The following is a 27,695-nucleotide window of genomic DNA, read 5'->3' as shown; positions in this document are numbered from 1 at the left end:
GGAAGGCATGGTAACCCAACTCCAGTGTTCTTGCCTAGAGAATCCCATGGACAGAGGAGCCCAGTAGGCTACAGTCCAGAGGGTTGTAAAGAGTCAGACACGACTGAAGTGACTTAACACGCATGCACCTAACAGGGGTCCCCGATCTCTGGGATGTATTGCCTGATGATCTGAGGTGGAGCTGATGCAATAATAATAGAAATAGAAATAAAGTGTGCAAATAAGCGTAATATGCTTGAATCATCCTGAAACCATCTTCCTGCTGTGCTCCGTGGAAAAATTATCTTCCACAAAAACAGTTCCTGGTGCCAAAAAGGTTAGGAACAACGTTCAGGACTCTGGTGAGGATTAAACAGGTGGATGGATCCAAAGTGCTTCACAGAAGACCTGGGAAACATTTACTCATCATTTTATTGTGATCATCATCATTAATAAAGTACTCAGTACAGCTTGTTTTAACTATCTGCTCATCTCAACTGACAAAATTCCGTAAGGCAGGTAGGTGAATCTGAAATTTCTCTTTTGACCACTGCTGCACAATCACAAAAAGAAATGGCTTATTCCCTATTTTATCCTCTACAGGGTTCTGATGAACAAAATGAGGTACAGACTTGGACTAACTGACTGATATGTATGATAAAAGCCATTCTATTTGATTTATTTTGAAATGGATCAGCATTATATATGGACTCAAATTTTGACTCCCAAGATTTAATCTGAAAAGCTTAGGAGAGTCGCCTTGGCTCGCTCCGCTTAAAGGACATTTCCAAATGCAGTATATAATCAAGACTGACCTATCCAATGACACTTGGAGAAAATGAAACAGGAATAAAACTGTCTTAAGACTATGCAACTATTTATAAATAATCTCCCTGACTCAGGAGGTGGCTGGAGAGTAGCTTCTACCATTTCCAGGTTTTAATGCCTTGATTAATTATGGGGTGATGTTTAATTATGTATTTTATTATACATAACAAACATAAATTACCTGATTGTTCATAATTCTATTAAAAATTTGTATCATTTATCCTTGAAAGTGAAAGGCCTTTTTCGGGATGGATGAAGCTGTTTGGGGAATAGAGTATGGGTGAAATTAATGGTCCCTACATTAATCATTTATTTTAGGAAAATATTAAGGTCATCCTCCATTTTAAGAAGTCTCTGAATTTCATTTGCAAGGTCTGATAGCTGAATTTCAATATGCAAAGTGGAAGATTATACACTTTGCACCACTCTCTCCCTAAGGGCATACAGCTTTTATTTAATAAAGATGGTATATGAAGAAGCTTTATTATAGCACTGTTGCATACAAGAACTTGTTCTGGAATGGTACTTAGTAAGGACAGATGGCTTGTCTCTTTGGGTAGAAGTAGGTATGTTGCTGCAGATGCCTGTGAATTTTTCCAGAGGTCGGAAGCTAAGGATCACAATGTTAAATCTATAGATAACCATTTGCTGAACACCTTCTGGAACCCAAGTACTGTGTTAAAAACATATTATTCTATTTTATAAACATGAATCAAGTATAAGATACCATGAAAGAGTTCTGCATTCATTTTAGATATTCTTCATATTATGTTCTCCCATTTGATAGATGAAGATGAAGCATCTTGCTAAAATTCCACAACTAGAAATGACCGCCAAGCTCTTTCATTATTAACGAGAGTACATTATCCCACAGGAACATTAGGACCCATGATCTCAAGGTGAGGACTTGGAGCAGGTGCAGTCAGGACCCTTGAGGCACAGGGCTGCTTCTGAACCTTCAGGTTTGACTCACTCTGACAGTTACAGTGGTGATCAGTGGGTAAAATACTAAGACCGGATAGAAATGGACTTCATTCTGGCTTCACCAATCCTGTGATGTATTTCAGCTCATTTCACCACTCCAAAACTCAGTGTATCATCTATAAAGCAGTGATCATTTCATACATATGTTGAGAGGATCAAATGAGTTAATAACATGTTGAATGCTTTGTGAAGCATATCACAAGCCACCATCAATAAATGTTAGTTTTTACTGCTGTTTTCCCTCTAATCATTTTAATTAGCATTCTGAGTTTCAGAAAACCAAATGACCCTCTTCTATTTCTTTTGCTTTTTACATTAAATCTCAAATTTGAAATGTATAAGACCTAAAACACCAAAGGTTCTTACAACAACTTCTTCTCCACTTTATGCCCTAGTTTTGACAGCAATATCCCTTCTTTCTTGATCTCATCTCATCTCATAGAACTCTTTGTTCTATGTTAGTCTCTCTAAGATACTCATTGGAAATCAACCCCATATCCATTACTACTGGGCAGATTAACAAGAGAAAAAGAAAGGGCACCATTAAGCATAAAGAGAAGAGGAACAAAAGAGCCTCTTGATGAAGGTGAAAGAGGAGAGTGAAAAAGCTGGCTTAAAACTCAGCATTCAAAAAACTAATCATGGCATCCAGTCCCATCACTTCATGGCAACTAGATGGGGAAAAATGGGACTAGTGACAGACTTTATTTTCCTGGACTCCAAAATCACTGTGGACAATGACTGCAGCCATGAAATTAAAAGATACTTGCTCCCTGGAAGAAAAGCTGTGACAAACCTAGCTGGCATACTGAAAAGCAGAGATATCACTTTGCCAACAGAGGTCCGCATACTCAAAGCTATGGTTTTTCCAGTAGTCATGTATGAATGTGAGAGTTGGACCATAAAGAGGACTGAAAATGGAAGCACTGCTGCTTTCAAACTGTGGTGCTGGAGAAGACTCTTGAGAGTGCCTTGGACTGCAACAAGATCAAAGCAGTCAACCCTAAAGGAAATCAACCTTGAATATTCATTGGAAAGACTGATGCTGAAAGCAAAGCTCCAGTACTTTGGCCACATGATGTGACTAGCTGACTCACTGGAAAAGACCCTGATGCTGGGAAAGATTGAAGGCAGGAGAAGAGGGTCACAGAGGATGAGATGGTTGGATGGCATCATCGGCTCAAGGGACATGAGTTTGAGCAAACTCCAGGAGATAGTGAAGGACAGAGGAGCCTAGTGTACTGCAGTCCATGGGGTTGCAAAGAGTTAGACACAACTGAGCAACTGAACAGCAATAACAAGAAAAAAAACTGTTCTCCAACCAAGAGGAAACTAAAGCTCACATTTTGGGGCTAAGCAAATCAGTCTTTCAGTAGATGTTTGCTGTGGGATTTCTAGATATTCAGCAAAACCATTTCTCTTTTCTTTGTTCTAATTAAGGAAAAGAATGGAACTGTCTCCTTCAAATAAAAGCATTGGGAACACCAGTAACTAGTTAGAGTGAAAGTCTACCAACTTTGATAACTGGGAGCAAGGATGGTCTGAATTACTGACAACTCTGACTCAAATAACATATTCTGTTCAACAGCAAGGCCCTCTCATCTAATGATTAAGCACATATGGTCTGTGGTACAGCACCTGGGATTGGAAATCCCAGTCTCCCTTTTATTGGCCATGCCATCTTAGCCAAGTCACTTAACTTTTTGAACTCTGAGTTTTCGCATATAAAATAGGTATGCAAATAATTCTAACTCATGCACTTCTGCTGAAATAATATCAATGAAATAACATAAAGCATCGTTTTCACACAGTCCCAACACACAGTATATGCTCATTTAAAAGTTGCTGCTACTACTACCATTACTATTATCATCTGTATATTCTATCATCATTATAGTATTGCACATAAACAGAAATAACTGTAAGAAAAACTCATAAAACTCAAAATATTGATCTCTGTGTGTCCTTGAGGAATAAGAATGGCTTGCTGACATATAAATTTGGATTCAGCTAAAAAGACTGAGTGGCCACTGTGTGAAAAAGCCAACATCTTTGCATTAAATTATTGCAGCATTTAATCCTCACACAAGCCTATTTAACAGTTTAGGAAATAGTCTCAGAGAAGTGGGTCTTCCAAGATTAGCTAGCTAACAGATACAAAGTAAGAAGGTAAACACAGTGACAGATCCTGCCCACAGTAAGGTCTGGAGAACTAGTTACCAGTGAAAGCATGAATGGACAGAGGATATCGGTGTGGCTTAGTCCAAGCACTGAATTTAAACTTTCTGACTGTGAATACTCTGGTTGGATTTCTTAATTAATTCTCACTTACTGTGTGATTTTGATAGAGTTATTTCATCTGAACCATAGTTCTCTTGTCTGTAAAATGGGGATTCAATGTATCTGCCCCACAGAATGAATATGAAAATGAAAGAAGATAAAATATACATAGTATCTAACATTATGCCTGGTTTATAGTAAGCGCTTATTACATGCTGGTGGTCCTGGCTTTTTCACTTTAAGTCTCTCTTCTCTAGACTATCACAGTCTTCTTCTTAGCATAGATGATTCATCACCAGTCTTTCCCTCCCTCCCCCAGAACAATCATTTATTTGCCTTCCAAGTTAGTTTGAAAATCCAAACTCTGTATTACTTTCATGAGTCCAAAGCTATTCACTAGGGTGTCATACACATGCCTCAGCCCCAGTCATGCCCATTTTCTCTCCAACTTTGTCTTTTCAATTCTTCTTTAAGATAGTCTTACAGATATTCCTTGCCTCTTCGCTTCTCAATGGGATCCTCTGCCTGCTTCAAAGTGGTGGGCAGAATTCATAAGGCTATGACACAATCTACTCATCTTATCTGTCAATATATTATTTACCAGGTTTTAAGCAGTATTAGAAACCCACCTTCTCATGGCACCCCACTCCAGTACTCTTGCCTGGAAAATCCCATGGACGGAGGAGCCTGGTGGGCTGCAGTCCATGGGGTCACTAAGAGTCGGACACGACTGAGTGACTTCACTTTCACTTTTCACTTTCATGGATTGGAGGAGGAAATGGCAACCCACTCCAGCGTTCTTGCCTGGAGAATCCCAGGGACGAGGGAGCCTGGTGGGCTGCCGTCTATGGGGTCGCACAGAGTCGGACACGACTAAAGAGACTTAGCAGCAGCATTAGAAACCCACCTTCTCTAGGAAGGCTTCCTAGGTGAAACTAATAAAATTGAATTTCTCTTTTCACCCTCTTTCATGTGGTAATAGATTTCCTACTTTCCCAGTGCTCATTCCACTTGTACATCTATGTACCACTCAATCCTGATTTAGACCTTTACACAAAATGTAAATTCCTTGTAGTCTATTAATATATTGGATTATGTCCATGTTTCTTATAACTATCATAAAATAATGTGAATGTGTTTTTTGACTATAAACTCTTAGAATGTATCAATTGGTTCATGCTCCAAACACTTTATATAAACAGTTTGCAGTATAGCACTACCATCTGATAGTACAATTCCTTATTTACATGTTGGATTCCTACTCAGCTTTGTGTTACGAGTGTTTTCCATAAACTCTAGCAGATTGTTAGGCTCAAAAAGACCCTGAATAAAATGTCTGTTACTTTCTAGTCTACTTCTATGAAGGCAGTGGGGCTCAAAGTTCTTTTAGGTTAAGTGACAAAAGAAAGAGGAGAAAAAAATACTACAATACTGGTTAAGAATTAGATGGGGGTTATGGGTGTTATACTAAGGGCTTTATATATATCATTTAACTTAGTCTTTATAACAAGAGCATGAAGGAGGTATCATTATCTTTAGAGATGTGGGAACCAAGGAACAGAGACATTACATAGCTTTCTCAAATGTAAGCAGTAAACAAAAGCCTAAGTTTGAAACCTTGGTTACAGGCTGTGTTATAACATTATTAAACACTAAATTGTCTTGTCCAAGTAATTTCTGAATTCCTTATTCCATGTTTTCTTTCCACTCATGGAATTGAATTCTAGCTTATTATATATGCAAGGCTTTCACCAGCCTGGCCCAATCCTTCCTTCCAGATACAGCTCCCAGTACCCTCTCTGATGCCGTCATCTCCAGCTGGAATAAATGCACTCGGCTTCCTTACCATGCTTCTGTCCCTCTGTTCTCTCACCATGGAATGTTGCCCAACACTCCTCTGCCTATTAAAACCCCTCTTGTTCATTATGGTCGCTTTGCTTTCAATATTCTCCATGAAGTGTAGTCTATTCCTGGCTGGAATTCTGTTTCCTGTCTGGTTTGTAATTGGAGGTGCAACATGCTTTGTGGTTGATTAGTGGCATGCCTGCCTCTGACATTAAAATGGAAACTCCTTGAAGGCAAAAGTCCAGTGTTATCAGTCTTAGTACAGTCACAGTGCCTTACACATTACCCAGTAAACATGTACTAATTCATAATAGTATGATAATGTATGCATAATAGATGATAATTTTTTGTGAATGCATAATAGATGATAATGTAAAAAAAAAAAAGGTGGGGGAGGGAAAGTGAGAGCGGGAAAAGGGGCAGAGAGGGAGAGAGAGAGATTTCTTAATCAGAGGCTCATACAAGATCCCTGGTGCTTAATTAACTCAAACCTGCTCTTGCTTGGAAATTAAAATGCAGTCAAAGCTCTATATATGCTTCCAAAACACTCACTGCATTTAATATGTGCTCAATATCTATCCCTATACCTGGGAGAGATTTACACTAACAAATGTAATAATATTTTATCTGAGTAAACATTTATGAGCTGCAATATTAGGCAATCACATCAAGGGCTTACAGAAGTACAGGATGTTGATTCTGGACATTATTTAAAGCATCCTGAATATACTGTCTTATATACAAGACAATACTCAAAAGCCTTTTCATTAGAGGCCCAACAACTGAGAGACAAATATGTGTATGCTCTTTGTCTCCACTCTGGACACACACATGCACACAGGAGGAGGGAGGGAAAAAAATCCTCCAAATTACACGATCAACTTTCTCTTCAAAACATCCCTCTACAACATCCTCTCCTCCATACTCATGCAGGTTTGTAGAGAAGGCTCTGTGCCCTCAGCTAGTGAGTGTGATGTCTCCAGTGTGAGGTAATCCTATTACACTCATCACAATTACAGACCTGTGTCCCGAGCCTCCTGCTGACAGAAAGCTACCTCATCTCATTTCTAATTAAGAGCACAGAATTCTTCCCAAACCACCTTTATTATTACACACAGCGTGCTGGCCTCTTTCAGGCAATACTCTCACATTCTGGAAGAATCAACTGCCTCTTTGAAATCCAAGGTAACCACCCCAGAGTTAATGATGTCAATTAAAACCTTTTTCCTCCACTCAACAGATGAAGCCCATTTCCCCAGAACAACAATGGGAGTATAAGAAAGAGAAACTGTCCTTACAATAAAAAGATAATTAGAGAGATCATGTTTGGATTAAAAACAAACATATGTGCCAAGTAAACAAAAATCTTATCTGACCAAGAGCCAAGGATCATATAAACCTTCTTAGCAAAGTATACGCTTACTTTTAAAAAATTGAAATAGTGTAATAACAGCAGCCAGACCTGTTTCCCTTTGACCAGAATACAGCTAAAAGCACAGAATGTGGCCATATCAGAAAGTCAGGCTCTCCCATAGCATCGCCTTCTATCAGAGACCCATCTCCTTAGATAAGCTGCCCCAAGACTGGGGACATGTCTCTTTCCTCTCTGCAATACGAATTGACCTCTTCATTTAACAGCAACCACAAGAAAGGAATTGGAGTTAAGAAATCCCCAAGGCTGGTTTGGTTTCCTGCATTAGCATTCACTGAGGGCTCCAGGTCACTTTGATCCACTCTGACCCTGCTAGACAACAGCTGGTCCGCTTTATATACCCTCTGGTGTGGTGATGCCTCAGGCAGAGCAATACTAGCTGAGCAAAACCTCAGCATGTGTGCTTCTAATCAACGGGGCCCTGACAATTTCATCCACAACCTGTATTCCATGGCCTCAGTGCAGGTACTGGTTAGCAGCTTATCATTTTTACAGACCTGATCCTCACAATAAGGCTCTGGAACCACAGCTCTCGGAAACCTGTTAAGAAGGGGCTGGGTGGAGGGGAGGGAGGCTCAAAAGGGAGGGGGGCAGATGTCTAACCATGGCTGATTTGCGTTGCTGTGCAGAAGATTAACACAACATGATAAAGCAATTTTCCTCCAATTAAGAAATAAAGAAAGAATGCAAAGTCCTGTTCCTCATTCCAGACCTATTAAATCCAAAACTCTATAACAGAGCTCAGTACTCTGCGGTTTAACAAGACTTCCAGGGGATTCTGGCGCATGTTGAAGTTTGAAAACACAGCAAAAGTCACCTCAAGTGTTACCTTGCCTCTGCTCTTGACCATCTCTAATATAGTCATGATACAGCCACTAGGACTGTTTCTTTGAAGTGTGAACCTGATTCCCTCTCTCTCTCCCCTCTCCTTCCCTTCCCCCCTCCCCCATCCTTTCTTAAAACCCTTCAGTGACAGTGATCCGGCCTGGCCTTCATCTAATACAGTTCAAACTTCCTAGAGACAGCCAGCCAAGCCTTTCACCATCTGGCCCCATCCGACCTTTCCAAAGTCGCTTCTTCCCACTCCCCTGTGGGCACTCTGTGCTCAGGCCACGACACATCTCCTGCTGTCCCATGAAAAGGCCTTGCTTCTGGAGGAATCGGTGTTTTGTTCATGCTGTTTTCTCTGTTCAGAATGACCTCCTGCAGCCCATCAGCTGGGCAAACTGTCTCTCATCCTGTTAGACTCTTCCTAAGCATCATTCCCCTTCCTGAGGCCACTTCGTTCATCTCCACTTCTCCCTTTACGCCAAGTCGAGTCGACAATGTTTTTACCACTGCACAATTCAACGGATAAATCTGAACTGTCATGCCACATGTAGTCCATTTACAGAACTCTCTCCCTCACTTTGGCTTCCTGGTGGCTCAGTGGTAAAGAATCTGCCTGCCAATGCAGGGGATGCAGGTTCGATCCCTGGGTTGGGAAGATGGGAAGACTCACTCCAGTAATCTTGCCTGGGAAACCCCATGGACGGAGGAGCCTGGGCTACAGTCCATGGGGTCGCACAGAGTCAGACATGGCTGAGTGACTAAACATCAGTAGCTCCCTCACTTGCCTGAACTCTTTAGAGGACTTGCGCTGGGGGTGGGGGTATTTGGGTAGATTCAGTTCAGTTGCTCAGTCGTGTCCGACTCTGCGACCCCACGGACTGCAGCACACCAGGCCTCCCTGTCCATCACCAACTCCCGGAGTTTACTCAAACTCATGTCCATCGAGTCGGTGATGCCATCCAGCCATCTCATCCTCTGTCGTCCTCTTCTCCTCCTGCCCCCAATCCCTCCCAGCATCACAGTCTTTCCCAGTGAGTCAACTCTTCACATGAGGTGGCCAAAGTACTGGAGCTTCAGCTTTAGCATCATTCCTTCCAAAGAAATCCCAGGGCTGATCTCCTTGCAGTCCAAGGGACTCTCAAGAGTCTTCTCTAACACCACAGTTCAAAAGCATCAATTCTTCGGCATTCAGCTTTGTTCATAGTCCAACGCTCACATCCATACATGACCACAGGAAAAACCATAGCCTTGACTAGATGGACCTTTGTTGGCAAAGTAATGTCTCTGCTTTTGAATATGCTATCTAGGTTGGTCATAACTTTCCTTTCAAGGAGTAAGCGTCTTTTAATTTCATGGCTGCAATCACCATCTGCAGTGATTTTGGAGCCCCCAAAAATAAAGTCTGACACTGTTTCCACTGTTTCCCCATCTATTTCCCATGAAGTGATGGGACCAGATGCTATGATCTTAGTTTTCTGAATGTTGAGCTTTAAACCAACTTTTTCACTCTCCTCTTTCACGTTCATCAAGAGGCTTTTTAGTTCCTCTTCACTTTCTGCCATAAGAGTGGTTTCATCTCTATATCTGAGGTTATTGATATTTCTCCCAGCAATCTTGATTCCAGCTTGTGCTTCTTCCAGCCCAGCATTTCTCATGATGTACTCTGCATAGAAGTTAAATAAGCAAGGTGACAATATACAGCCTTGATGTACTCCTTTTCCTATTTGGAACCAGTCTGTTGTTTCATGTCCAGTTCTAACAGTTGCTTCCTGACCTGCATATAGGTTTCTCAAGAGGCAGGTCAGGTGGTCTGGTATTCCCATCTCTTTCAGAATTTTCCACAGTTTATTGTGTATTATGTTTTTATATCCTTAACTGACTATATGTTAGACATTTACTAAGAGTTCCAATTACTATTTGAATGAATAGACTTTTCAACACCTTCTATTTACAACACTGCTATGCTAATGAGTTGCCACTTTTATCCCTATTTTAGAGATGGAAGAACTGAGCCTCTGAAATGTTAAATAACTTTGTTAGCTAGTAGTAAAAGGCACAGTTGATTCAAGTGCAGGTCTTTGAGATGCTAAAGATGGTGCTTCCTCAACTAAACCAGTGTTTTCTCAAATAAACTCAAGACAGAGTGATGATATACGGACATGTCTTCCTTGACATGTTTTCACATTGTCCATACATATGATTTCCATTATATGAAATAAAGACTCATGATTGAGATAACTTATATTGCCAAATAATGGATGTACAAAGTCAAATATTTATGACCCTCAATTGCTTCATCTGTAAAGAGACTTTGTTATATATTACTGATATTATTATTAGCCATTACTGGTGGATCAGATGGTAAAGAATCTGCCTTCAGTGCAGAACACCTTGGTTCGACCCCTGGGTCTGGAAGATCCTCTGGAGGAGGGCATGGCAACCTACTCCAGTATTCTTGCCTAGAGAATCCCATGGACAGAGGAGCCTTGCGGGCTATGGTCCATGGGGCCTCAAAGAGTCGGACACAAGTGAGCAACTAAGCAGATCACAGCCTTTAGCCATAATAATCTGATTTTGAACTGGGTTCTTAGTGTTTGATTATGCTGTTTCAGTAACTGAGCTCAGTTCTGGGCATGTTCGTGATGCTCTTTAAAATTTATTTAATTGACTGTTTGCTATTGCAATTGTGTCAATTCTCATTAAAAATGTTTTGACTGAATAAGGGTATGAAGCTGACAACAAAGTCTCTCTCTTCGATGAATATTTAATTCCAGTTTAGATTTGCCAATCAAAATTCATAAAGACAGTTGGAAACTGACTTTTTTATCTTTATAACTAGTCATGTATATTTTCCCAATTTTTAACCTTAGTCTGTGCAGCTGAACCATCATAGCAGTTATTATCACTGTCATAGTTGTTTTACTTCAGACTCTCAAATTAATAAGTGCTAAGGAAAAGTTTAATTAGCTGAAACCTAAATTGTCATTATTAATTTACTCATTACATTACAATACCTTGTAAAACATTCATGCTGCAGTAAATGGAGCACCTATTTTCCAGTGATCACGTGGCATAGCTAATTTACTACACAACTATATTTAATTACGGATCTTAGTAAAGCTAATAGTACCCACCCAAATTACATTACTTACAACAAAGTGCTTAAATCATTACTTCAAATGTTATAAAATCTTACCAAAGAAATAACAGAAGTTCAGACATGTTTAAGTAACTTTGAAACATTCTTAGACTAGAATGTTTCTTAACAGGTAAATAGAACTATTGTAAATTAATCAGTAGAGTTTTAGGAAGGTCCAGAGGGGAAAGCCCGAGTTCAGACATGTTTAAGTACCTTTGAAACATTCTTAGAATAGAATGTCTCTTAACAGGTAAATAGAACTATTGTAAATTAATCAGTAGAGTTTTAGGAAGGTCCAGAGGGGAAAGCCTGAAGGTTTAGACATCTAGCCTATCAGATGGGTAGAGAGTTTCTGTTTGGGATGATGAAAAGTTCTAGAAATGGATGTAAACTTAAGTGGTTAAAATGGTAAATTTTATGTATATTTTACCACAATAGACACACAGACTGTCAAAATTAGACTATATTCAAGCTTGATAGTCTGTGTGTCTATTGTAGTCCTCATCCACTACACAATGTATTCCTTGAACACTGTGTGGGCTGTGCTCACTGCCACATCCCAGCTTCCTGGCATATTGTAAGACACACATTTAATGAATAAATTTATGGGTTTTTCATTTTTTTTGCCAAGTACTTGAAGTTAATATTCAATTTCTTTAAAGTAAAGAAGATAGTTCTATTGCAGAAAGGCATGCTATTGGCTCAGTCAGTGAAGAAACTGTATAAATTAGAAATAGGTGGGATATGGAAAGAGAGGCAATACACATTCCAGAACATTAAATGTTAATTAGAAATAAAAGTAAGCTGTCTCCAGTATTTGAGTGTTCTCATATCCATTGAACAGGCCCGAAGAGCACAGAAACACATGGAAATATCTATATCACTGAGCAGCTAATAGCAATGACGGATATTGATTCCTTTCCAAAAGCAGAGCTGGTGCTTTGGGAAGACAGAAGTTCATTATACTAATTAGAGGCTCTTGCCCTACCTCCTCAGAGAATGTTCTCTTGGGTAGATATCAAGGCAGACACTCTTGGGTAGATGATTTTCAAATTAATGACTCAACAACCAAATGGCAGTAATCCTAGCATCTCTGGTGAGATCAACTGCCTATATCACAGCTACAGATAAGAGTCACCTTCCAAAAGCAGGGCTCAGGAAAGCCCAGAGTCGTCGTACTTAGGCAGAGGTCTGCTTGCCTATCCACGCAGACGTGGAGCACAAGATTTTGAAGTAGTTCAGCATGGCTGTACTCCAAGTCAGCAATCAGAATTACAACATAGGATGGAGGAATTGGCTCCTCATTTGTGAGGTTTCACAGAACTGCAGTCGCCCCAAAATTGTTTTTAAAGAATGACCTCTCTCTTCATATGTATTTAAAATCACCTAACTGTTACGCCTTTATACCACAAATAACTTCCTCACTCGGTCTTCATAACGACCCTGTAAGAGAGGCCCCATTGTTCCTGCTTTATACGGGAGGAAACTGAAGCACAGGAAGTTTAAATAACTTGCTCAAATTCCCATAACCAGAAGCAAAGCTGGGCCTTGAACCCAGGAAGTCTAGTTCCAGAAACTGTGTTCTTAAACATGCCGCTCTTCTGTCCCAATATATCTTAACAGAAACATTAAAAATAAGCCAAGTTTCCTTAAGACATTTTTTTTTTTCTTAGAAGGACACTGCACGTCCACACGTGCTACCGAAGAGCAGAATCAGACCAGGTGGGTTTTATTCTAATCCTGGAAAGCAGGGCTCTATGAATAAGGTCTATGCCAGGTGGTTTGCAATCAGGCATGATCCTGTAGCTCTAGAATGCTAAGATTCAGCAAAAAAAAAAAAAAAAAGCACAGAGGGTTTGGCAAGGCAGAAGAAATAAATGTTATTTATCCTACTAAAGCTCACCTGCAAATTTCTTTAATCTTACATGTTTCATTTTTTCCTGACTTATACCTGAACTTGCTTAGCATACAGACCACTGCTTGATCATTTCTGTATTCTTCATAAATCCTACCATAGTATTAGTAGTAATAGTGTGCAAAAAAGTCTTTATTCAATACCAAGGGATAAATAAGCATTGTTGAATTGCTAATTGCCTTAGAAGGCCACAGAATGCACATCTACTTGGATTTTATTCTACTGGGGCCAGCCTGGGGTCAATCTGGAGACGTGAAAAAAAAATATGACTTTGAAACTGCTGAGGACAACCAGATAGGTGAATTATAGGAAACCAGGAGAGAAAAAGCATAAATTAATCTGAAATGTATTTAAATTTGTTTTCTAAAATGCACAGTGCAGTTCATAACTGCCAACAAGCACCGTTTCATTATGCTGCACTTCATCTTGCTTTGCTCAAAATACTGGAGAAACGACAGATACTAAAAGAAATTCTTACTTGTGTATCACATAAGCCATTTCCATTGAGCTCTTGCAAATTCTAGAGATATGCTAGGGGAAAGATACAACTTTAATAAAATAATGGATCATATCTGAATTAAACATGATATTCAAAATGTTACACTTGGGGAGTTAACAGAATGTTATATGCTGAGAGAGCAAGAGGAGAAAATGTCCTATAACATCCCATACCCTCCATAAATTAAATCTGAGCACATTAGAAATGGTGATAACAATGAAAAGGATTACTTATGGAATAAAAATGGAAAACAGAAAGAGATTAGTGAAGATATTTTCCTTTAAAAATCTCAAAACTGTGCATCTTAGAGCAGAGGTAATAAAGATGGTTATTTCGAAGAAACAGATCCAAAGTGGCTCCATTCAATTCACAGCAGGAACCTCCAAAGTAGCAATTAACGCAACCACTGGTGTGGAATTGTTTTCCAAAAGCCATCTTGTTGGATGACTTTTTTTTTTTTTTAATGGAAGCAGGGCTCAGAAGTCAAGATGAATTTGGATAAATTATTTACTGAAAATATCAAAGTGTTGTTAATACCACCATTCAATATGAATACAACTGAAAATCCTTTTGGTGAAATGGAAGAAACCTGTCAGCAGCTGTTTAACTTAGACTCCAAGGGCAATGCTCAAAACTCCTTGAGATCTGATCTTCGGACATAAATGTAGGGGCGCTCATCTCAATGGTGTGGAGAGCCACTAGGTGTCCTGTTAGAAGAAGGGAGACGCTGGCAATCAGAAGATCTGGGTTCAAATCTCAAAGCACTGGCTTCCAACAATTAACACTGCACAAGAAACTCTCCCAACCTCATGCTGTATGGAGACTCAAGGACAAGGGAAATATTGTGGCACCGTGCTTAGGCATGCAGGCTCAGACCCAGGCTGCTTGGGTTCAAATCCTGGGTCCAGAACTCGCTAATTGTGCGTCTTTGTGCACCTTAATTGACCTTTCTGTGCTTCGTCTGTGCTTAGCCCATCAGTTCATTGGAGGGTTAGCTGAGTTAGAAAATATATAATCTTAGTGACTTGCGATAATAATAAGGGCTCAATAAGTGGTCCGTCTAGTCAAGGCTATGGTTTTTCCTGTGGTCATGTATGGACGTGAGAGTTGGACTGTGAAGAAGGCTGAGCGCCAAAGAATTGATGCTTTTGAACTGTGGTGTTGGAGAAGACTCTTGAGGGTCCCTTGGACTGCAAGGAGATCCACCCAGTCCATTCTGAAGGAGCTCAGCCCTGGGATTTCTTTGGAAGGAATGATGCTAAAGCTGAAGCTCCAGTACCTTGGCCACTTCATGCAAAGAGTTGACTCAGAAAAGACTCTGATGCTGGAGGGATTGGGGGCAGGAGGAGAAGGGGACGACAGAGGATGAGATGGCTGGATGGCATCACTGACTCGATGGACGTGAGTTTGAGTGAACTCCGGGAGTTGGTGATGGACAGGGAGGCCTGGCGTGCTGCGATTCATGGGGTCACAAAGAGTCGGACGCGACTGAGCGACTGAACTGAACTGAAGTGGTCATTAATGTTACTTCTATCATTTACAAAAGTAATGTTCTTTCAGGTTATGAAATTCAGTGTAACACTGCACGGAGCTCTTGCTCTCCTCTTTTCCGCACCCCCAGACCTAAAATAAAGCTCAGTTACCAGCTGGGAGATGAGCTCCTTGGCTCATTCCGTACAAGTTCTTTCACTTCAGATGAGAAGTAATGTGCCTTGACTGACATTCACCAAAGATAGAAAATCACTCTCAAAAAATTCAGTGTGTTTTGAGAGAGTGGAAGTGTGGGAAAGAAGGTGGTGGGGTGCTTTTTATAAGGATTACCTAGGATTTATTTATTAAGAAGAAAGAGAAACCAAGAATTCCCTCATAGTCAGCATACTGACAGTTTTCACTTACGATGGTCTCTTCAGCAACTTCTCCTCCTCTGCCCCCGCTGCCTAGCCAGCGGCAGAGATATAGTTTCCCGAGTCTATAAAACCGGGATGGGAGGGCAAGTCCATTCTGAAACTCAAGGGGGTAGTAGAGTAAAAGGAGTTATTAACGCAAAAGTTATCAAAAGCTGCTTGGCATCCTTTCTATAACAATGCAGAGTACTGAAATGAACAGAAGGAAGAAATAGATGAAGAGGGAAGGAGGGAAGAAGGAAGGAAAAGGAAGGAAGGAGAGAAGGAAGCAAGGGAGGAAGGGGAGGAGAGACAGGGAGGGAGGAAAGGAAATACCAAGTGCCCCACAGGACTAGACACCTTACATGCAATTTTTAATTGAATCAGAAAACCGTGCAAGGATGCTTATCACTATTTTTAACATGTGAGAACACTTGTAATTAAAAAGATCTATTTATTTGCTTAAGGTCACCCAACCAGTAAGGTGTTGAGTCAAATTCAAACTTGACTCTGCGGTCTTCCACTGCATCCACCTCTTAGATGTGCCAACAAGAGGATTCACAAAACGTATGAAGGAAAGAGGTCAGTAAAGATGACAAAGACCTTATCCAATGAGCTTAGAAAACAATGAAATTAGTCTTAAGTCAGAATGGTGTTCAGAGAAAATGAAAAAATATTTTTTTATTCTCTTATGCTCTCCCAAGTATCACCCCCTCCAATTCTCCCACCTCCAATACCTTTTCCTCTCCCACAGTCCATCAGTTTCCACCCTTCCCATGCTAGTGAGTCACCAAAACTTCCCATGTGAAACGACAGTTTGATACCACTAGGGCCATAAACGCTGTGGACACTGACTTCCTAACTTGGACAGTGCTCATTTCATCATACTCTGCTATAATCTTTGAGGAAAGGTCAGAAGCCCTCTTCAAAGTAGAAACTTTCTCCCATAGAGAAACTTTCTCCCATAGAAAACTGTAGAGCTAATGGTATGAAAAGCAAATCAATCCTGTTTATAAATTAGAGTAACCTAGAGCAAAAAGGAGGTGGTCAAAGAAGAATAGTATTTGATGAGTTCTATTTTATATTCATATTTTAAATTTGCTGGCTGAATAGTTAGACCACAGAACATGACAAGCACAGTGATCCCCTAAAAGCAGTTCATTTCTTCCCTTTAGCTTCTACATCATACCCTTTTTCTTACTATATTTCTAATTTTAATAACACTTCCTAGCAGATATTGGCATTGTAGAAGCTTTATATTTATTAGAATTAAATTCTTTGGATTAAAAAAAGTACTAAACTGGTAACATATTTCTCCCTTGCAATGACACTTTGGCCCTGGGCACTACAAAATGAACATCACTTTGTAAGGCCATCATGACATCATGGCTTATTAGTTTGCTCAGGCTGCCATCACAAAATGCCACAGACTGGATGGTTGAAACAGCAGAACACACTTCCTCACACTTCTGGAGGACGAGAAGTCCAAGATCAAGGTTTTGGCAGGGTTTGATTTCTAGTAAGAGAGCTCTTCCTGGACTTGCAGATGGCTCCTTTTTTGCTATATCCTCACAGGGTAGAGAGAGACACACACAGATCTCTTTCCTCTTGTAAAGCCACTAATCCTATTAGATTAAGACCTCACTAATTATCTCCTAAAAGCCTTATCTCCATTCTCCTAGATCACACTGGGGGTTAGGGCTTTAAAACAAGGATGAAAGTGAAAGTGAAGTAGCTCAGTCATGTCCGACTCTTTGTGACCCCATGGACTGTAGCCTACCAGGCTCCTCTGTCCATGGGATTTTCCAGGCAATAGTCCTGGAGTGGATTGTCATCTCCTTCTCCAAAACAAGGATGAGGGAGACAATTCAGTCCACAACAAAAAGGGCAAGGATACTCAACATAACTAGAATTTTCAGATTAAGAAAGTGCAAGAAATAAACATTACATGCTCAGACATAAACCTGTAATCTTTCGGCATGTGGGACAAAGCAGCTGGAAAATGTTACAGTTTGACATCTCCTTGTTGGTGGTTGAAGAGAACTCGAATTCTGCTGGCTGTTTCGCTTCCACGTTAGTGGCAAGGAGAGAGAAAGCAAGGGGCAGGAGCCTTCAGCCCCAGAGCTGTAAAAGTGTCTCCTGTTCTTTTCTTTACAAGGCCGTAAAGAAAGAGAAGTCCCTGCGTATCTCCTACTTTGCTTCCCCCTTGAAATTCGGCAGATTCTTCATCATAGTCTTCTTGCTAATGGTTAAAGACACTGTTGGCCTTTTGTGTACATTGATTTGACATGAATTTTATTAGTTTTGCTTTGTGCTGGCCATTGCGCTAGGTGCTGAGAGTACAAAGACGAACAAGATCAAATCCTTTCCTTTAAAGACTCAGCAGACTCTTAGAGCAAATCTAGAATTCAAAGAATGTGAGAATTGGAAGGAATTTGGTTGCAGATGAAGAACTCAGGCCCAAAGAAATTACGAGACTTTAGCCAAGGTGGCACAGATGGTTGGGACAGGGCCAGTTAACATACAGGCCTACTGACCCCTAACTAGGTCTTGTTCCTGTGCAGCTCAGACATTCAGCCAGGGTTTATTTAGAGCTTACTATGTCCCAGGTAACCTGTGGGGGGTGGGGGGCAGAATTTAATGATTTAATAATTTAATTAACAATTTAATAATTTGAGAAAATTTGATTACTTAAAATTAGTTAATACTACAAGGCATGGTTATTCCATTAACTCCATAAATATAATACATATGCAAATAATGTACGTTATCTGATTATTAAATTTATCTCTACAATGATCATCACTGCTAGATGGGAAAGCTTCCCTTACATCTTCATCACCCAGTATAATAAACACCACTGAATGATACCAGGTAGAGGAAGACCATTCTAAAGGTACATTGAGGGTAAGCAAATCAAACCAAACAAAAGCAATCTGCAACTAAAATTATGTAAACTGGACTGAAGGCGCTATCTGGATGGTTCCTGGAGAACCCTTGAAAAGAAATCAGGTTTTCTATCTAGCCACATAGTTACTCAAGAGAGATAAAGCACAGGTTGATGAGAAGATGGCTGTTGTGTTGGTCTAGTCTTTCTCCACGTCACTGTCTCATTCAATCCAAGATTACTTTAAAAAGGACAGAGTTTGAGTAGTTAAGGTGACAGGCTCTGAATTCAGCCAAACCTGGCTGAATTCACTGGTACCACTACTTATGACCTTGGGCAAATTCTGTCACATGCTACACCTCAGTTTCTTCATCTGTAAAATGGGTGCTAATAACAAGATTATCTTACAAGGTTGTAGTGAGGATTAAATGAGATGAGGGCATGTCATAGTGCTTGAGTGAACTACTCAATAAATAGGTACTGACAAAATGGCACCCCAGTCCAGTACTCTTGCCTGGAAAATCCCATGGATGGAGGAGCCTGGTAGGCTACAGTCCATGGGGTCGGAAAGAGTCGGACGTGACTGAACTACTTCACAACAATTTTGCAGTGGTCTTGTGGCCTGTTTTCTTCCTTTCCAGCCCACTCTATCCCTCCTCCATCTTCACCATTTCTCTGATCCTGTTCTTTGCCTCTGTCTCCCTCCCTACCCTGCTTGCAGCTGTGCCTTGGACTTTTCCAAGGTGGGCATCCATTCTGGGGCCTCGGAACAGGTGCTACTGTCCATTTTGCTGCTTGCTTCCCCTGCCAGGTGACAAGGGAGAACGGCAGGGCTGCATTTAGCATGGACAAACACCTGTCCTCTCTGTCACTACAGCCAGACAGACACTGGCGCTGAGTCATGCTGCTGCTCACGACCGATGAGCTCTCAGAAGCTCTGAGAGAGAGACCTGAGAGGACAATCTGTCCATCCCTCTCTCCAGGTCAGGCTACTCTTCTATCTGCCAGGAGGCAAAAATAGACACAGGAAGATTCTATCATTCACGGAGGACTGAAGAATCTTCAACATCAGGACATTTCTTCTTGTGCCTAAGCTCAATTTCAGATTCTGCATTTAAATTCACTTCTTATATTTATCTTTCATAGGTAAAAATAAACTTGATATCTAGGTCATTGCAAATATATATATAGAGAGAGTATAATATACAGCATACAATATGCAGTATTCTGTGTATCCATACAGATTACTGCTTACTAATTAAGAGACTGAGCTCCATGATTAGCCACCCAGTCCAATCCCAGCCACCTACTGGTGATGTGGTTTTGTTCTAAAAATTAATGAGAGTGATGCTCTCACTAGATCCTTGTATAAGCACGGTTCTCAGTTCATAGAAAGAATTCAACAGATGTTAACTATTATTGTTGTTTAGACATATAAATACATAGTGAGAAGCCAGGAGGCTTCTTAAAAGATTTGTTTTGCAACCTAAATGGCTCTAGTTTGATTGTGGCTTCCAATCAGTTTCTTCTATAACCTTATTTTTCATTTTCTATTTATTTACTTTCCTAAATCCAGAACCATCTACGTAATGCTGGTTGACTCCAGTCAGCACAGGAAAAAATGGATATTTTATAACTAATAGATTTCCCTATGCAGATTATTATTATGATTTGCAAAGAAATAAGTGATTTGAGAGCAAGTATAACCTTTACACATTTCACTTATATTAACTCATTTAATCCTCAAAATAAACCCATTCATTATTCTTTCAGCATTGTCATACATCATTGATTCTAAAAATAAACTATTTTCCCACATTTTAACATCTCTGAAAGCACTGAAATCTTGTGGTTGACACGTTATAGTTGCATTGACAATCTTTTTCTTTTTTGTCATAGATGAAAAAAATGATATACCTTGCAAATGAGGACAACCCACAGTCAATGAAATAGGATATGAGATATTCCAGGCATTCTTTTAGGCCCCAGAGATATGGTGCTAAAGACTGCATAGTCCTTCATTTCATAAAATCCACTTTCTAATGAGAAATAAGGACAATAATAACTAATATACAAGCGGCTGTAGGAACCGATGCAAGATTCATCTCGGGCTTGCAGGGGCCAAGGAAAGCTTCCTACTGATGAAGAAGTCATCTAAGTGTAGAGTCAGGAGATGGCTAGTGGGTCACGAGTCAGTCAAAGAGGATGAGCAAAATCTGAGAAGCTAGGAAAAGCATGAGACACTCAGGAATTTGAATATAGTTCAGAATGCTGATTTAGAGCAGGGGAAAAAGCAGAGGCTGTATCAGGATGGGCCAGGCAGACTTGGCAAGCAAATTGGAGGGTATCCTGAGACACTGGGGTTCTGCCGAAGCACAGGTGTTACTTCTATTTGGAAAAGAGCTGGTTTCAGGCTAAATAACAAAGAACGGGACTTTAATTCCCTCTAATTCCTCACCTTAAACCCAGTGCTCTTTATGGCCCCACCAGCATCACCCAGGACAGTAGGCTCTTTTGTTGACCATATTGACGGCAAATGCATTACTTCATTTCCCTTCATTTTGGTTTCTGTTGAATTGATGTGTTTGAATTAGATGGAGAGGAGGCTAGAACCAGTGAACTGGTTCTTAATGAATTCTCCAAGGTGAATATTGCCTACTGTCAGAATATTCGTGCTCAGTTACACCACTCATCGGATATATTTCACTGCCAAGCTCATCCGCAGTTGTGTCTATTAGATGACGGATATTGATGCCAGTCTTTTCTAAATGCATCATGCATTTACTTTTCGTGGCATATGCTTGAAAGTAAAAATATAAAAATTAAAAGCAAAGCTATGCAGAAGTGAAGGTTCACAACTTCAAGTGTTTTATAGTCTTGTATATGATTGTGCCATCAGAAATTGCAGTTCAATTTATCTTAAAGCTGCCCTTTTAAAGTAATACAACTAGAGATTAATTAAATTAAGCAATTTAAGTTGAAATGTGGCAAACAAGCTTACAAGACACTAATTTCTGAATTAATTACATGGAGTCAAAAAAAAATTGAATGAAGGTATTCTATTGCAGCCAGTCTTGATTTCATATCACATTAAAAATCATTTCATTCATAGAATTTGTTGGTATGCATATACTGTCTTTTTAAAGAATAGCAAAGAGACTTTTTTCTTTTTTAGAACAATGACAATGTGAATTAGCTAATGTCTTTGACTTACTCTAAAAAGAGTGTATCTATAGTTGCCTAGCATTTAAGTGTGTGTTTTTTTTTTTTTTTTTGACAAAAGATATCTTTGGTTTTTACAGGATAAACAATGACTACAAATGCCATTGTTTAGCTTACAATAATATAACAATTACTAGTAGTTAAAAGGAATAATAGGTGCCTAGATGATAGCTTGAAACACTTATCTAAAGAGGACAAAGAGTGTAAAGTCTTTAATAACAGGGCAGACCACTGTCTATGGAAGACAGCTTAGGCACAATCTTGTCTGAAATAAGGGGGTTGAGTTACAGGATCAGTAACTTTGATTCTGTAAGCCTCACGATTTATTAAGACAGGTGAATGATAGGTGGATGGAAGAGAGGGCTACGGACTCAAAGAGTCATTTTTAGAATAGCCTGGATAAACTCAGTTTCAAATCCTAGCACTATTACGTCCCACAAACTCTATGACCTTGGGCAAACTACTGTTCTCTCTAGGACTCAAGAAAAATCATGTCTACCTTATAGAATTAAGTGAAACTCCACAGCCTAAAGCAGCTGCTGTATGATGTGTGTATAAAGAGGGACTCTTGTTAATACTGTTACTGCTGTGATTGCTATTACCATTATTACTACATTCCATGCTGCTGTTTAATTCTACTGCCATTAGATGAGGTAAAACGGTAGACCAGGCAACCAGGAATAGGGCACACTGCCTGTTTAGGGATGGCATTTAGGCTTGCACATTCCCAATTAGCTTTTCAATTAACCCCAGCCTTGAGGAATATACTTTCCAACCACACCTGAAAGCTGAAGTAGGCCTGATAGGCTATGATGGGTGTAGGGTTTTTTTAATTAGAAGAGGAGAAAATAAACTGTTACCTATTGCAAAAAGAAGCCAAAATTTATAGAAGGTACTGAAACCAAATCACAGTGGCTGCCTCTGATATAATTTATACCCCCAAATGCTAAAATCTGCTCTGAATCTATCAATAATTCTTTCACATTTAAGTATACTGGTTATTTTCTACAGAAAACTCAATGATTATCTTGCTTTATACCTTTTCCTTCTTTTTATAATAAAGCATGACAACATATAGTCAGCAACATCTATTCCCCTTCCTGTTTGCAACTATATGATCTCTGCTGTTACAGTAATACATTATAGGAATTCATTCAGCTTGCAGTATTATTTGTTAACTGCTTTCTCAGCTGAAGTATATTACTGTAATCACTGGACAAAACCTTAATTCACATAGTTGGTTTTAAATAAGCCACATGATAAAATGAAGTCCCCAGAATAAACTATTCCCATTCACTAAGCACCAAGTGGGGGCCTTGTTGTTCATTGTTCAAGGCAGCACACCTTTTAATTTATTCCAAGAACTCTGTGACTATAAATTCCATGGGGAAAAAAATTGAGATGCTATTTTCATGTTAGTTATTATCACTTAGTGTTCAGAATTAACTCCTCTAGCTCCCCTGACTAACAGAAGTACATTAGAGTTAATTTTTCCTTTAGTCTTTATCAATCAAGGAGCAAAACTTCAGTTCTCTAATGCTGATTTTCCTACTTTCTGAGTAAGACAAAATATTATCTCTAAGATAAAGTATTAAAGCTCCTTAACCCCATACCTGGTTTCTTCTGGCTTGTTCTCAGAAATGAAATGGAGATACTGAAGGCCCCTTACTAGCTTCTTCCTACACTCAAGAAGCAGAAGCCTGTGTTAGATCCTTTAATTTCTGTACACTGAATTTCATTGAGCTGGCATTCTCCACATTCAGGCCAAAGCCTGAAGTAAGTGTCACTGGGAGATTCAACTTTTCTGTGCATACCAGTTCGGCATAAGGCTTTATCTCCCAGTGGTTTTCAGAGCCATTCGTGGTCTCTGACAGACCCTTCATCCATACAACCTATGATTTTCATAAGAAGGCACTTTTTCAAAGCACTTGCTCCAATAAAAGAGTCACTTTCAAGTCTCTTTCCTTAAAAGAGAAACAAAACAAAGCAAACCCCTCAAAACCCAATATATATGATGCTAGTACATGATAATTAGGCTTGTAATCATTTTACCTGTGATGCATGGGAAAAGAGCAATCAATTCTACTCCACCTTTGTCTCCCTATACTACACTTCCAGCACAAGTGCTACTTAATAAGTCAGTCAACGTTATACAATCCTCAGATCTGGACATTCTGAAAGGCTACAACCCTAAAATCAGAACTCGAAGGACTTTTTTCTCTTCTCACACTACAGTCATATCTTGGCTTATCACTGAATTCTTGTTCATATTATCAACAATCCCACTCTGAAGGAACAGATAGCAAGTTGCAGTGAAGCAATCTTCGCAGCTGAGAGCAAGGACTGTGCCACAGGCCAGGAAAACCACCTCTGGGTCAATCTCAAGAGTAGATCTAAGTCAGAAAGGATTCTGGGCCAAAGATCACATCCTCAAAGTAATATGGAACAATCTTAGCTCCACAAAATGTTGTCTTTGGAAGTTTCCCCATCACCAAATAGGATACTGATTTCTTAAACATTGACCACTTGGCCAGTGCCTCTGAAAGCCTGAGTCAAATTAGAGACATGAGCTTGTTTTGCATCTGAGGACTTACAGGCCATGTTAATTTCTTAGAGAAAGATAACTCATGTTCAGATCTACATAGAGGTTCTCTAGAAACAACCAGTCATGCTGAATAAAAGAAATACAAAGCCATTCTCTAAGTGGACAGGACTATGTGATTATAAATAGAATTCTTGCTCATTGTAAACACTTTTGAAATGATGGCTTTGTTGATTTGAAAAGATAGCAAGCACCCCTGTGGAGTCTGGTCAATGTTAGGCAGAGTCCCAAATATGTGCTCCGGTGACATACACTAGGATGCAAGAACTGGAGGGAGGCTCAGGGATTTATCATGCCCCTTGCAGAATCAACCATTATAGTCATAAAAATAATCCACTGGTAGCAACAAGTTTACTAGAGAGCTCCCTGAAGAAGCAAAGATTTCAGCTGCTTAATTGCTTTCACCCTGTGCCATTTAAAGGAATACCAAGTGTCTGTTGAGACACCATCAACTGACGGTTTCACCAAATATTTTGAATAGCTAATGACTCTACTGGACCACCACCAACCCCCCCCTCCCCGACCCCAGGCAGCCAGGCTCCAGGAGTTCCCCCTTTCTGGGAGCGGCATGGTCTACATGCCAGCGAGAGGCAGGTTCGCAACCCGAGCGGAAAAAAAAAACAAAAAACTGCGTCTGTCCTCAAGACCAGCAGTCCAGAGCAGGCAGTTGGCAAAACCGAAAAGGTAATCTTCATCTCCAAGCATTCCCTACCTTTTCGGATTTCGCCTTCCTGGCGTTGTGCACGAACCTGCGACCCAGCTTCTTGGCATACCAGATAGAGGCGAACATAGCGCTGCCAACGGAAGGGATTCGCGGTGAAGCGGCTGCACAATCAACTTCCCAGCTCGGCTCGGAGATCTGGAGCGGGGGGAATCGGTCTGGAGCTGTCACTTGCAGGCTGTTGCTTTCTCAGTGCCTCTCATGCTGGCGAGCTGAGGCCGAGGGCGGGAGGAGGGAGGGAGGGGGCCGGGGGCAGGCAGTCCGGGCCGGCCAGTCCGCAGGTACCTTCACATCCCGCCTGCGGGAGGTCCGCGCGAGGGGGGCGGGCGGGCGCTGCCTTCCCCGCCGGCGCACACGCGCATCCAGGCGGCTGAGTATCCGTCTTGCAGTTCTTGGGCTCTTGTTCACCACCAAACTCCACGCGTGGCAGGAGGAAGGGCAGCCGCAGTCCGGTCGCCCTGGGCTCCGGGCAGTGGCCCCCTCGCCTGGCTTCCCTCGGCCTCGACAGTGAGTGCTGGCGGCGGTGGCCGCGCAAAGACGCATCCACACCCAGCCCCGCAGGTAAAGCAGCCAATAATTGGAGCTGCCGGGCACGCGGGAGGGGAGAGACCACCACGGACGCGGCCCTGCGGGCACAAACAGGTGTCCCCCGGGGCCCGGAGCCTGCCCCGAAGCCCCGAGAATAAAGGGCTGTTAGCGGGACTGGAAACAAAGCGACCTTCCTCTGCCCCCCTCCTCAAGGCCACCGGGGCCACGTAAGGTTCTATCACTGCCTCCCAACCAGTCTTCTCCACAGCTTACAAGAAAAAAACCAAAACCATTTTATTTCTTTGAGGCTGGCCCTGGGACAAACAGGAGGTGAACAGGATGAGGTGTATTCCCTAAATGCCAGAGTGAAGGTCCTCAGCTTTTGAACTCTGGCTCCACCGCTGAAACCACCAGGGCTGCTTTTACAAGCCCAGGTTTTCTGCCTGAAGACTGAGTAAAGGGGAGGGGCTTAAATCTACCTTTACACTAAAACGGAACAGTTGACTCCTTTTTTTAAAATCCCAGAGTTTTCTTGCAGTGATATCTATTGTTAAATGGGGGGATTTAATACCACTTTTGAATAGGAAGACTTATGGCAAGTCTTAAACCAGGCTCCTCTGAGGAATTCTCTCGTTTAATTCTACCACCATGTGCTTCCAATTTCAATTATCTTGGTTGTTGTTTAGTTGCTTAGTCGTGTCCAACTCTTTTGCAACTTCATGGACTGTAGCCTACCAGGCTCCACTGTCCGTGGGATTTCCCAGGCAAGAATACTGGAGTGGGTTGCCACATCCCTCTCCAGGGTATCTTCCCAACCCAGGGATTGAAGCTGCGTCTCCTGCATTGGCAGGGGGATCCTTTACCACTGAGCCACCAAGGAAGCCTTTTCAATTATCTTACTAGGGTTAAATTATCTTACATAGGGTTTAGATTATTATGAGGCATTTTAAAGGTAAAGTCAGTTTTAAAAGACAAGTGTGTCTTCTGATGAGAGAGAATGGCTAAGACTTTGTCCATCCTACTAGAGGACAAAAATAAATAAATTGTTCATCTCAGCAAGGAAAACCTTCGTTCCACTGATATACAAATGAGACTCAATCCAATAAATGTTTTCCAGCTGACCTAATAGACATGCCCTAGGAGCACCTGTTGACCAAGGACAATGCTGCTGCTGCTAAGTCGCTTCAGTCGTGTCCAACTCTGTGCAACCCCATAGACGGCAGCCCACCAGGCTCCCTCGTCCCTGGGATTCTCCAGGCAAGAACACCGGACTGAGTTGCCATTTCCTTCTCCAATGCATGAAAGTGAAAAGTGAAGTCGCTCAGGCGTGTCTGACCCCTAGCGACCCCATGGACTGTAGCCCACCAGGCTCCTCCGTCCATGGGATTTTCCAGGCAAGAGTACTGGAGTGGGTTGCCATTGCCTTCCCAAGGACAATGTTGAAACACAAATAAATGGAAAAGAACTCCCTTCTCTCATGATAAGTCACTTGAGCTTTACCCCCAGAGGACTGGGTCTCCATTCAAGTGTTTTATAAAGTACACTGACATCCTTCTAAGCAACTGGAGATAGAACAAGACTGTAGGATCAGGACTCATGTCCATGTTAACTCACTACGGGAAACCTGGTGCTTAGAAGAGTGCTGAGCACAATACATTCAGTGTATGTTTGTTGAATAAACAAATAATCTGGGTTCTAACCCTGGCTTTTTTCCTAAATTGTGTCCTTGTTTCCTCTGTGCTTGGATTTGCCTCATCTGTAAAAGAAAATTGGGCAAAACATTTTTCAGGCCCCCTTCCTGCCCTGTGCATCTGTAATTCTGATTCCGAGTCTGAGGGTCTTCACATGAGTATGGGGAACACTGATTGAAACCGCCCACCCAGGCCAGGCACCATAGTGGCTGTTGGCATGAACGATTTTACAAGAGGTCTTGGTAAGGTACATGGAACTAATAAGCCGCTACTAACCCAGAAAAGTTTGGGAAAGGTCAAAAGGAGACTCCATGTGTCCTCCCACCTCCCAGAATCTTTTTTGTTGGCTACCACCTCCCAGAATCCTTCTTGCTGGCCACGTCCTCCCAGAATCCTTCTTGCTGGCCACCACCTCCCAGAATCCTTCTT

The 27,695-nt window shown here is 41.1% G+C and overlaps 1 protein-coding gene across 10 annotated transcripts in view; it reads right to left on the bottom strand.

The window, feature by feature from the left end:
- Positions 1-27,695, bottom strand: part of DLG2 (discs large MAGUK scaffold protein 2) — a 2,338,778-nt gene that overhangs the window by 1,062,214 nt on the left and 1,248,869 nt on the right. For 2 of the 10 annotated variants that reach the window (XM_040255573.1, XM_040255575.1), the window contains exon 1: positions 25,039-25,279. The exons of 7 other annotated variants lie outside the window; for them this stretch is intronic. In XM_040255573.1, the coding sequence (XP_040111507.1) occupies positions 25,039-25,116 (78 nt within the window). In that variant the 5' untranslated portion in view covers positions 25,117-25,279. Of the gene's footprint in view, positions 1-25,038; positions 25,280-27,695 lie in introns of those variants that run through there. One more of the 10 variants, XM_040255574.1, reaches the window with a different exon arrangement.

The sequence above is a fragment of the Oryx dammah genome, unplaced genomic scaffold, assembly GCF_014754425.2.
Source record: "Oryx dammah isolate SB20612 unplaced genomic scaffold, SCBI_Odam_1.1 HiC_scaffold_15, whole genome shotgun sequence".
Taxonomy (NCBI): domain Eukaryota; kingdom Metazoa; phylum Chordata; class Mammalia; order Artiodactyla; family Bovidae; genus Oryx; species Oryx dammah.
Note: the sequence above shows the minus strand (reverse complement) of the source record. Positions and strands in the feature narration are given on the sequence as shown.